Here is a 12,175-nt window from a genome sequence, read left to right on the forward strand (position 1 = left end):
GTGGTAGCCAAGGGCCCGCGATGGGGTGCGGAAAACTGCAAAGAGCCCTCTCAGCTAGGTGTTCTTCTGCTGTAAGCACCATGGTGCCTGAGGGTGATTCGCTTTCGCAGTAGGAGCAGGGCAATGGTAAACGGGGTGGGAAGGGGAGTCCGTGAAGTAGGACGCCGGTCGTGTTTTCCGATCCGACTACACCTCACCTACTGGTGTCGTATCGTTTCTCCCACGTTAATGTTGCTACTACTGCTGGTGTGGTGGTGGTGGTGGTGGTGGTCGTGGTATTGATGATCGCACAGGAGCGCCGGCAGATTCGCGCCGCGGAGATTGTGAGGATGAAGAGGGGCCGCAGCGAAGAGCCGTCATCAGAGCCGGGGACCGAGGGGGCCAGCTCGGAGGAGGAAGAAGACGAGAAGGAGGAGGAGGAGCCTGCGGATGATGAGAGGGGGGAAGGGCAGCGGCACCCGCAACGGCGGCGGCGGCGCTCCCCGTCAGTCAGCGAAGAACCGGAGGAGCGGGGCGAGGACCAGCCGGCGCTGGAGGTAAGGGTGGCCTGGGTCTAGCTGTGGAGAGGAAGGGAGGGAAAGACAAACCATGAAGGAGTGAAGCTGCTGCCAAGGAAAGAGTGTACAAGAAGCAGAACTGACCAGTAGGCGTTCTTGAAGGCGGCGACCTGATGTAATGATGATGACAGCGGAAACCAACCTACATAGCCGCCAAGGCTAAAATAAGAGCGGAAGGAAAGTAGTAGCACGAAGCCGTAAAGAAGTAATGAAGGGAGGGGAGGTGGTTAAGGATTGCCTTGATTGTTGGGGACCGGAACGGCACCAGAAGGGGCGGGAGGGGAGACCTGATTCCTCACACACACACACACACCCTCGTCTTTATCTACCGTTCTGATATCCTGCATTTCTGTCTGCCCTCCCCACCCCCTCTCAGAACCGCCGGGGTCTTCTGGGCTTCTGCACCTTTAAAAACTTTCCATTCTCACTCCACGTTCTCGTGCTCCCGTGCGGGTTTCCTAATCATACGCTTGACCTCTTCCTTGTTCCCAACCCCTACCGGTTGGCGACTAACGATGCCTTGCCTTCGGGCTGAGTTCGAGGGCTTTTTCCTGATCCCTTTCCCCGCATCGGGGTGTGGGTTCGCAGGCGAATGCTTTCCTAACCCTCCCCGCGGCGACTGGTCCCCGTGATTCTCTTTCCCCACAGGGTGATGTTCCCGCTGATGAGATGCGGCGGCGAGTGGCCCGGCGTCAGGCCCGGGAGGAGCAGCCGCAGGAGGAGGACGAGGAGGCGGCGGCAAGGCGGCGGCAGGCGGTTAGGGAAAGGTATGTCGGGGGGGTTGCGAGGGGTGTGTGCATGTGAAGTAGCGGGGGATGGGATTCCTACACCTATTGCAGGTGCCCAAACAGTGAACGTGCAAAACATTTTAAGACGCCTGAGACGTTGGACGTGTGGTGGTTTGCCGGAGTTGGGAGTACATGCGAACGTGTAAAAAAGATTCAACTCCCGATTATGTCAGCAACCAGCCATTCAAGCGAGGGATCAGCTGCAGATGCACATATCCATGAGCATGGAACCGGATGGAGGGGACTGAAAATGGGAGTGGAAGTGCGTGTATGTGTATGTGGGAAAGTGGGGGACGTTGCTTCGGCGGACCCATCTCTTTTGTGGCTCTGCGGGCTAGGGCTGTGGCTTCTGAACCCCAAGCGGGGTATTCATTCGCTCCGGGAATCCGTTGCTCCTCCTGCTTTCTGCGCTTTCCCAAACCTCCCCAAGCCCTCTGTGTAGTGTAGTGTGTGGGTACCTCGGCTGGTTTGCAGTGCAGAGACTTGTCACCACATAAAACCTGTTCTCACAATTTTTTTCCTGGTTGCATACCATTCCTCTCTCTTCCCTTCTCGTTTTCCTTGCTTGCTTGGCGCAGGCTGCTGCAGCAGCAGCGTGAGGAGGAGCTGCGGCGGCAGCAGCAGCTTCAGGAGCAGCAGCAGGAGGAGGAGGAAGAGGAGGAGGTGAATAAGAGACACGAAGGGAGGGAGGGAGGGAAGGGGATGGAAGGGGAGGGAGCAGGAGCACGTTTTGTTTGGTTTGAGATGGACGGGGCCGGCCACGACGTGCGAGCAGCGACAGGGCCGGCGAAGGCGGAGGGAAAGGGCTGCTTCTTGTGTTCTTCCGGAAGGGAAGAGGCCATGTGCAGTGAACTGTATATTGGGCAGTACAGTACAGCGCAGTACAGGATCAGTTCAGTACGGTGCGGTACAGTCAGGGGCCGAGGGGTTATTGGGCGAGGAGATTTCGTTGTCTTGGTTTGTGTAACACAGCAGGAACCCTGGACACATGGAGCAGTGCTGTATGAGGAGTATTACGAACATATTGCGGCGAATGGCGTAAAGCGGGTTTTAGTATCTTGCTTGGTCTGTGTTGCCCTTTGCTGGGGTATGCATCGGCACCCTGGTATGCTTCTCTCTCTTGCCACTGCTCCCGCATTTGCATCCTCCGCCCTCCTACGTTTTGCCGTTCGTTGTCCTTACCTCTGTCCGTACCTCTATCCGCTTGCATCTCTTTCTGACTGCGTATCTGCCTTTCTGTCTATGTATGTGTTTCTGCTCGTTTGTCCGTTTGTCCGTCCGTGGCTTGCCCGTCTGTCCGTCTGCCTGTATGTCCGTCCGTCCGTATGTCACACCCCCTCCCCCACGCCGCCCTCCCACCCGTCTCAGGAGGAGTCCTCCGAGTACGAGACTGACTCAGAGGAGGACGACGGCCCGGGTGAGGGGAAGTTCAGCGGGTTGGCGGGCCATGGGGCTCCTTGACCAACAACTCTCTAAGTCACTTGCATCTCATCGGAAATCTAACAGTTCATGTGCATTCTCATTTCCATGCCCTAACCGCAACTCTGCATCTGTTTTTTGTCATTTCCTTCCTAAACCTTCAAGTCCGCATCCTTTCCAAGTTGCGCTTAGCTTTGCAACCCCCTCGTATCCGTCCGTTGATTTTTTAAGTTTCCTGCCGCCATCCCCGTATTCGCAAGATGTTTCTTCCTAACCCTCTGCTCACTTCCCCCCCGGCCCCGTGTCTTCTGTTCAGGGGGCCGGCTGCTGAAGCCCGTCTTTGTGCCCAAGCACGCCAGAGACGTAAGTGACCGATTTAAACGGGTGTCGTGCCATATCCGGACCAAGCCAAGCCAGTCTCGACAGAGCACAGGGCTTCTGAGGGCGAAGATTCTTTAAGGGAGGGAATGTCTGCTACCGTGTCGCGTGGGCGGCTTTCCGTGCGAGTCTCTCTGTCTGCTTTCAGTCCCCTCCATCTCTCCCCCTCGGCCGCTCCTTCCGTCATCTTCCCTAATTCATTTCACATGCATTCCCACACAGGAAGGGATGGGCGATGCAAGTGGCTTTGGGGGCCCGTCCGATTGTAAGGCTTGTTGCCGCTTTCCCCCGTGTCATACTCATGCGGGCACCTCCATCCATCTCTTTGGTCTTCGGTGCTCGATCTGCCTTTTGGTGCTGCCTCTTTGGCATCCCTCCTCCCGTCCCTGCCTTCTGGTTGCGCATCCCTGGCAGTTGGTGTTTCACTTGGATTTTCACTTCACTGCAACTGTCTTACTTGAATATTTCCTTTTGGGACCCCGTGCGTCTTCCCCCTAATGTGCTCATATATCTCCTTCCGCGTCATGGGCTGCTGCCTGCTGCCCGGGCCGTTCCCGGCTGCGCCCCTCAGACGGTGGCGGAGCGGGCGGCGCTGGAGGAGGAGGAGGAGAAGGCAGTAGGGAAGGAGAAGAAACGACTTGAATCCAGAAAGGTGCGTCAGGGTCGCTCTTTTCACACACTCCATACTGTTCGAATCAACCACCGGATGTCCGCATTACCCTGCCCTTGTGTGTGCTACCGCCTAAACCCACGCGTCCTTTTCATCTTTCCCCTTCCCTGTACCCTTTTGCCTCGCGTCAACTGACCCAACCTGGTCACCACCTTCAGGAGGAGACTAAGGCAATTCTGGCAGCGCAGATGGAGCTGGAGGCTGCGGCGGCGGCAGCGGCGGCGGCTGGCCCCGCGGGGGCGAACGACATTGATACAGACGACGACGCAGACCCCGTGCAGGTGCGCAGGGAGAAGGGTGTGGGTGGCGTAATAGCTGGGCTAGAAGGCAGAAGGAGAACCCCGCCGGCGCAGACTTATTAGCAGAGGGGGGAATGGGAGAAAGGGATGGGGTCCCTGGAGGGGAGGAATGGTGGCTGCGTTTTCCTTGCTCGTGTAGTTGATAATAGATTCCAACGTATTTTTTGCAGCGTAATACAGCTTTTTTGCAAGTGTAATTGCATTTGCGCCTGCTGCCTTCCCGGCGGCCTCTCTCTCTTGAACGTCAGGCGTACGAGGCGTGGAAAGCGCGAGAGCTGCGGCGGATTAAGCGGTGAGCACAGAAAACGGGGAGGGACGTGGGGCGATAGTGGTCAAACCTTTTCCTAGTTTTGTTTTCCTGTCCCTCCTCTTGAATACTTGGATCCCTCTTCCTCCTGGTCAATGTGCTGTTTCCCCCGCTCCGTGCCCTCCTTAGTTGTATCCTCCTTGCCCCGTCTCATCTGGACCTGTCCTCCTAATGGGTTTTATGTCCTTAGCGGCTTATGTCCTTAGCGGCTGCTCACCTCAAACCAGCCCCCTCTCTCTCCATACGCCTCTCCCGCGTTTCCTTCCCTCATGGACTTAGTAATCTCCCCAAAACTACATTCAATTATACCGCCTACCTCCTCCTTCATCTTGAGGGAGCTTGTCAAGCCCTGACCTGCTGTGTGGCTTCTACTACAACCGACCCGGCATTGCGTTGTGATTGCTCCCTCCCCCTCAGGGACCGCGAGGAGCGCGAGGCGGCGGAGCGGGAGGCGGCTGAGAAAGAGCGACTCAAGAACATGACGGAGGAGGAGCGGGCGGCCTGGGAAAAGGCGAACCCCAAGGTGGATGGGTGTGGGAATGGGAAGGGGGAGACGGAGTGGGAGAGGAATGTGGAGTAAGGGCGAGAGAAGGGGATGGGAGGGGGAGTGAGGAATGGCGACGTCGTGGGCCATGTCCTGATGGGATGGTGAAGAGCGGGAGAGGGCGTCGTTCGCTTTGCGTTTCTCTTCGCGTTTTTGCTGATGAGAGATCCTTGCCTCTTGAGATTTGGAAGGGTTGCTCCAAAACCGCTTCCTTATCCCAAACCCTTTCGTCGTGGCCGTCGCCCTCCTTGCTGTGTGTCTGTGTATTACGTTCCTGTCAGGTCGCACGGGCGACCTCCCCCAAGGCCAAGTGGAACTTCCTCCAGAAGTACTGGCACAAGGGGGCATACTTCCAGGTAAGCGAGTGAGGCACTGTGCATAGTGTGAACTGGTGTACCCAGCTGCATTTATGCATTCAGGACCGGGACACCAATGTGTGTGTGGTGTGTGTGTGTGTGCTTGTGTGTGTTTGTGGGCTAGGCATTACCACAGCGAGATTGGACAGGCCAGGTTGCATGGGGCTGCTCCGAGCCCTAAATCCCATCCACTCCAGTCCCGCTTCCCTTCGGACTCCAGCAGCTGACGTGCTTTGGACGTCGACAGTTGGCCCTTTGCTTTCTACATATGATCCACCACTTTTTCCTCTATTAACCCGCCTTTCCCCACGCTCCCATCCCACCAAACTTCCCATATCTGACTTTCTGGCCCTGCTACCCGGCCCGGCCCAACCCGTCACACCCACGCTGACTGCAGGAGGCTCCCGACGACACTCGCGGCACCGCCGGTACCGACGACATCTTCAGACGCGACTTCTCCGCCCCCACCGGCATAGACAAGTTCGACAAGAGCATATTGCCCAAGGTCATGCAGGTCAAGAACTTTGGTCGCAGTGGTCGAACCAAGTGGACCCACCTGTTGGCGGAGGATACCACACAGGTGGGTGGGGGGTGATTTGCAGGTAGCTTGGGGGGTTAGGAGCGGAGGAACAGAGAAACGGGGTCCAAACCGGGTCCTTTCTGACGTTGCGCGGTGTGTGGCGGGGTGGGGTCTGGGTTACGGATCAAAATGAGTACGACAGGTTCTCGGGGTGTCGGACCCAGTCGCCCAGGTAGGAACCTGTTCCCTTACCCTCCCGCCCCTCTCCGGCCTTTCCGTCTGGATATGGTCATCAGGTGGAGGACGACCTGTATTCAGCTGTCAAGGACTCTATTGTGCGACGCCGCAACGAGGCTCTAGCGGGAGCGCAGGTGTTCACCAAGCCAAAGAAGTTCAAGCGGTGAAGAGGAGAACGGTTCCCTTCTCGCTCTCTCTTATCTTTTCCTCGCGGCGACCGTGTACGTGCCGTCGTCTTTTCCGCGTTGCTTTGTTCTGGGTCGCTTTCGTCTTTTTACGTTGTCGCCATCGTCGGTTCTTTATGTTATGTTGATGTTGTTACAGGGTGGTTAAGCTTCACCAGTGGCCTCCTTCCCGAGGCAATTCCCTGCTCTCCCCTGCTAGAGGGGCACCCTAATCCATTCACCCCATCCGACTTCAGTTATGTTGTTTTCCGAACCCAGTGCAGGACACGCCATACCGCATTTGAAGTGTTCCCGCTAGCTAATAGCTGCTTGAGGGATTATCAATACAGCGGATTGCAATGGGTCACCTCCTCCACATGTACTAGGCTAGGGGTTTGCCGACATGCATATTGGCATCATGGCAGGTGGCTGGCAGAAATGAAGGCCTGACTTCTGCTCCCGGAGGTTCCGGGTTCAAATCCGCCTGCCGAACCTCGTGGTGTGGGGGTAATTGAATTGGGAGGTGGCCCCATCTTGTGGACGGTGTAGGACATGATTATAGCAATTTGCGAGCTGACCAGGAACTAAGTTGATGCGCCGTTGATCCGCTAGATTTGGTTGGATGCTGGTGGTGAGTTGCTGAACCCAACGAATACATTCTGAAGCCGGATGGGGTGATTGGATTAGGGTGCCCCTCTAGCAGGGGAGAGCAGGGCATTGCCTCGGGAAGGAGGCCACTGGTGAAGGTATACCACCCTGTAACATCATATTGCGGGGCACACCGGTAAACGCTTCCTTCGACGCAAACCCCGTGGGGGTTCTGGAAGCCTTAACCACTGCGGTTACTGCTGTCGTTGGCCGGACAAAGATTGACCATGCCGCGTCCACCGAAGGAAAGTCTTACCAGCGGAAAGGGTGTAAACAGCAGTGTTGGTTGTGGGGTGCTGCGGCGGTGGTGTTTGGCCCAGTGCGTTCATGCCGTTAGAGTTGGTCGGGGTTTGGCTGCTCCGTGCGGCGTGTACAAGGCGATGTGTGTTGGTAACTGCGTTATGGAGTCGTATGCACCTGTGTTGTGGGGGTATTCGGTAAGGTATTCGGGTCTTTCTGATTCACGACCACGGCATTTTGTACATGTCCTCAACCCAGATCAAATGAAGCTGAAGCCGGGGGAAGTGAGTGCGAGGGAAAGGGAGCGGTGAACAAAAGGGACCGGCGAAATGTTTTTCCAATCTAAGAGACGGGGATCGAGGGGAGAGTGGGATAGGGAGAGAGGGATACGCATCGTGTGAGCGTTAAGGCCTCTCTGTGAGGCGTTAGGGATGGCGGTGACACCCGCTTAAGTGGTGGAGTCGAGGGTTGGTAGGATTGGATATTCCTCGGCGTCGCCTATACTGTTATCCCGGGGACCAAGGATGAGTATAGGCAGCTGGCAAGCCCCGAGCGCTGGTATCTGTAACACTCGACTTATGTAAAGGTGGCGTGATTTAGCAGAGGTAGAGGGCGTTGCAAATGCAAGTGGAGCCAAAGACGCTACGATCTGAAGTAGAGGTCATGATAAAGAGCGATCAATATGTATTTTTGGCTTGGAATTCAGGATTGTGAATGGCTTGCCTCAACCTATGCAAAAGATCTGTCGGGCACCTTGAACAGCTGGCCAATGGAGAAGCATTTTTGGCTTAAAAGGAGGCTTCAACTGTTACAGAAAACTAACACCGCCGAGATTGATGTGATTGGCCGCGAAAGGGCGTGAAATGTAGAACGTAATTGCTTACGGTTTCCTGTGCCACGACGTTTCCTATGCCACCACGAAAGGATGAGGTCCATGTAATCAAAGACAGTACCGTCCTTACCAAGCTGCAGATCGCATATGTATAGTCGTCTCCGAATGACGTCTCGTACACCTGTGCAGTTTTTGCCGCCGCCATAAGTATCGTCTGAGACTCACAATCGGTCCCTTTCCTTAAAGCTCCACCAATCTTTTCTATACCATCCTGTTTTCAAATGGCTGACGCTAAGGCTGCCAAGAAGGAGGGTGGCAAGAAGGGCGTGGACATCAGTGGTAGGTCGCAGTCCGAACTGTAGATTGAAAAGAAAGGATACGCGAACTTAGGATTCATTACGATTATGACTCTATTTCTTCTCCTTTCGAAGGAAATACGTAGCTCAGATTAGTTCTGTATACTGTAGCGGATATGTTTACGCCTTTCGGCGCTTTTAACTTTCCTTGCACACTTGGTGCAGGTATGTCGGACATGGGCGGTGTGAAGTTCTTCAACGTCACTCTCGAGAGCGCCAACGGCGACCTTGAGCTTGCGAGCGTTGCTCTGGAGGGCATGAACGCCCCCGTCGACGAGGCCGCTGAGGAGCGCAAGGGCGGCGCTGGTCACCTAGGCAAGATGCTTTTGTCTGCTGGTGACAAGACCGTGGCTCTGGTTTGCAACATCCCCAAGGAGTTGGGGGAGTCCTACCCGCACGTCAAGGCCGCTGACTGGGTAGAGAAGCTCATCCAGGCAGCCGGCGGCAAGGTTGCAAAGCGCGAGGAGTCGGACGAGGTCATTAAGGTATTGATTGAGGGCGACACGGAGAACGGCCTCTTCCCATTGAAGATGCGTGACGCCGCGTCCAGCGCTGGCTTCGCCTTCCTGCGTGAGAATGGCCTTCTCCCAGCGGACGACTCTGATGACGACTACATCCCTGACCCCGAGGCGGCTGGCATTGAGTGGTAGTTGGTGGATAGTAGTTGGTAAGGGTTGTGCAAAGGAGCGAACCGCGTTGGGCCTGGGCTTGTTCACGATGGAGGGGTAATTAGAGGCTTGGGCGTCTTGCTGACTGGTACCCAGCGCCTATCACCAATTCTCACCCTCTAGCAATTTAGCAGTTAAACGTACATGGCTAAGTAGAGAGGTTAGCATTTACCTCTCTACCTGGGTTTCAACGTATGGCAGGATTAAGTGCGGAGCATGGCGCGTTCGGCCAGCGGCCAGCAGGATGGTGGCATCGTAATATTCATTTACCTGCAGCAGGCCTGCTATCTAAGGTCCGTGTCCTGACTCCTTATCATGCCGCGCTTGAGCTGGTATACGGCAGGTCGTCTTGCTGCTGCTTAGTGGTTGCGAACTTTTGGCGCCAACAGTGACGGAGTAGTCTGTAAGGCATTCGAGAGGCTGGTTACGTGAGTGTCACTGGTTACAGTCTCACAGACTTCCAGAAAACATGACGAATGTAGGGCATCAGCTCAAGGCTTATTTGCATCGCACAACAATGAACAGTCCACAGAATCATGCTGAGAGGAATACATCCCACATGAGCAGGTAATCACAAGTACAACGCTGGGGAAAAATGCTGCCAGTCTGAACCGGAGCCTGACGGTTTTGAGCAGCGGTCATGTATTACGAAAAGTGGGGAGCACATGACAGCACAAGCATGTGTATTCTATATTCACATGCCTCAATCTTCTGAGTTCAAGATGTTGGTCTAATGTATGTCACGGATTGCGTTAACGGACGGCGGTCTAAATGTGTTACAGCCGCCGCTCTAAAATATATCAGCCGGAGTTGAAAGACCTCAGTTGTACACGGCTCAAGCGTACATCGCGCTCACAGGTACAAAACGTCACGACAATGGCCGTGCCTTAGTGCATTGTTATCGGTGTCTTCTTGGTGCGGCCTATAAAGGCTACCATCACCTCGCTGCTCACCCCGGCAAAGGGTGCAAATTCCCATGGAAGCCTAGCGAATGCGTTTTGCTATCCATCAAGCATATAACTAACAATTACGATTATGCATGTTTGCCTTGAGTCTTAAATCACGTACAGTCATTCAGCAAAGACGAAAAATCAAGTGTGCTCCATTAAACCACTTTTCCCGCGCTTTTATCACACGCGGCGTAACTGCACGACCGACAGCCCATGTCACGAACCCGAGCAAAAGGCACCACCATGACCTGACAACATCATGTGACCAACGACAGCCTTAAGGGCCCCCCTCCAATCTTTGTCACCAGGCGCTGTGTCGCACCGCGAATGAAGCATGGCCTGAAGCAAACTGAGGCCTGGTAGCACCCGAGTACCGTCCCCCAGACACGTCGTGCAAACTGAGTTGTATCCTCTCAACGGAGATGCACACCATAGTACCGCCTCCCCCGCTCCCCAACGGGACCGCATGTGCAGGCACCGGAGGCTGAGCGTGCCCAACGCGGCGTAGAGTCACCCGGAGAGCTGAAAACACAGTATGGCTACCTGGTCCCCCCATTGAGATACAGGAACTCCACCCCCGTCAGATTTTAACACGGCTCCCTTTTCCACGTCGCGCAGTGCTGTCATTTCCAGCCGCCCGTTGGCCGGCTGGATGTAGGAGGCTTGCTCACTGCTCGATTGCCAGGCGACTCTACAAGCATGATTGACGACGATAACGACAGGCCTGGCAGACTGCTTGCACTCCCATACACGCCCCCAGCGCGACTCGTGATTGGCCGGTTGGCAGGTTTACCCGCCGGCGCCGTAACCCGGCGGGAAGCCGCAGCCATTGGCACAACCCCTGCGCTGCTAGTGCTGCTTCCGCTAGCGCTATGCCGGCTGCTCGGTCGGGCTGACATGCTTCCTGAAATCGTCGTTGCTGAAGCGGACTTGATGGAAGCCGTGTCAAGCCTGTCACTTCGGCAAAGAAGTTGGGGATCCAATGCGGAAGGAACAAGGGAGCGGATAAGGCCGGTATGCAATATGTCGTTGAACAGGGGGCCAATGATACGCCTGGCATGTCAATAGCTGGCTAGGTAGAGATTGTTGGTGATAATCCATGATGGCACAAGCAGCTATATGCACAGACAGACATGCAAATCGCATGTTTGATTGCATTAAGTTCACAGCACTGAGCACTTGGATGGCTCTGCAAAGCACGAGCAGTTAAGAGGATTTATACAGTTATTCAGTGCCACAGATAGCGTAAGGAAATCACGTACAGCGGCGGTGGCCTACATACTTTGGAATGGCTGGCGGCAAGTTCCGTCCTGACAGTGCAACACCCAGCCTCGCAGTGGACTGCGTCCCGGTTGTGGAGGACGCGCCTTGCTGCTGCTGGCCCCTGTTGCCGCGTGTTGAGTTGAGAGGCGCAATCTTGTCCTGAAATTCCGCCAGGCGAGTCGATGCTAACGCTTGCCCTGCAGGTTCTGCGGGCTGTGATGAGGATGCCAGAGGCCCGCTGGCCCGCGGCGTTCCCCCAGCCACCGCGCGCGGCACGCCGGTAAGGGCCAGCGGCGCTGGTGAGCGCAGCGGTTGAGAGCGCGGCGTCTGAGAAGGCGGCAGGAGGTCGTGCGACTGGCGGAAGGATTGGGGACATGGAAAGGATGTGCACAGAGGATCAAGTGAACTGCCCAGGGAAAGGGCTGACTGGTTGGAATGCGGCGGATTGAGTTTCGTCAACCAGGCATTGTCCTAGAGTGGACACTTTGCATGTAGCACGTTGCGTTAGTATAGAGAGTGGCAGAACCCCTTTCAGCTTCTTTCGGTTGCCGTTCACATATATACACCCACTTGCCTGCCCGCCTGCCTGCCCACGGCTTACCGGCGTCGCTGTACCCATGGCCTGATTGAAGCGCGGTGTAGCGTTCGACCGACTGGATGGCCGGATTTGGCTGACCGGCGTTGATGCGGCTGAGTCTGCAGAAAATGGCGTTGCCGACGTGCGACAGGTCTCCGTTCGCGGAGGAACGGCAGGAGGAATGGTCCCGACTCCCAGCATCGCCAGCCGCATCTGTCGCCAGTCGAGGGATGGCCCAGCGGCAGAAAATGGCGTCATTAAGCGATAAAAAAATAGAAGGGAAACAGAAACTTGCAAGAGTGCATTTATTATCGCATCATGGTGGCAGCAAAGTGGTCAAGGACTGCTGCAACAAGTGGCACATCGCAAGTCGTCCTCGTCACTATGCTAGGGCCCGCCAGC

General features: G+C 55.7%; 2 protein-coding genes across 2 annotated transcripts; both read left to right on the plus strand.

Annotated features, from left to right (window-relative positions):
* Positions 1–4,833: 4,833 nt before the first annotated feature.
* On the plus strand, positions 4,834–5,895 carry VOLCADRAFT_35700 (uncharacterized protein; the record flags this gene model as incomplete). The annotated part of the gene is made up of 3 exons (XM_002953079.1): positions 4,834–4,941; positions 5,244–5,318; positions 5,719–5,895. Coding segments are annotated over 3 exons (360 nt in total), but the record flags the coding sequence as incomplete, so codon positions are not given.
* Positions 5,896–8,148: 2,253 nt separating this feature from the next.
* VOLCADRAFT_105818 (uncharacterized protein) lies at positions 8,149–9,409 on the plus strand. The gene is made up of 2 exons (XM_002953080.1): positions 8,149–8,298; positions 8,481–9,409. The coding sequence occupies exons 1-2, from the start codon at positions 8,241–8,243 to the stop codon at positions 8,963–8,965; spliced, it is 543 nt and encodes a 180-aa protein (XP_002953126.1). The 5' UTR covers positions 8,149–8,240; the 3' UTR covers positions 8,966–9,409.
* The last annotated feature ends 2,766 nt before the right edge of the window (positions 9,410–12,175 follow it).

This window comes from Volvox carteri, assembly GCF_000143455.1.
Source record: "Volvox carteri f. nagariensis unplaced genomic scaffold VOLCAscaffold_34, whole genome shotgun sequence".
In the NCBI taxonomy this organism is placed as follows: Eukaryota; Viridiplantae; Chlorophyta; class Chlorophyceae; order Chlamydomonadales; family Volvocaceae; genus Volvox; species Volvox carteri.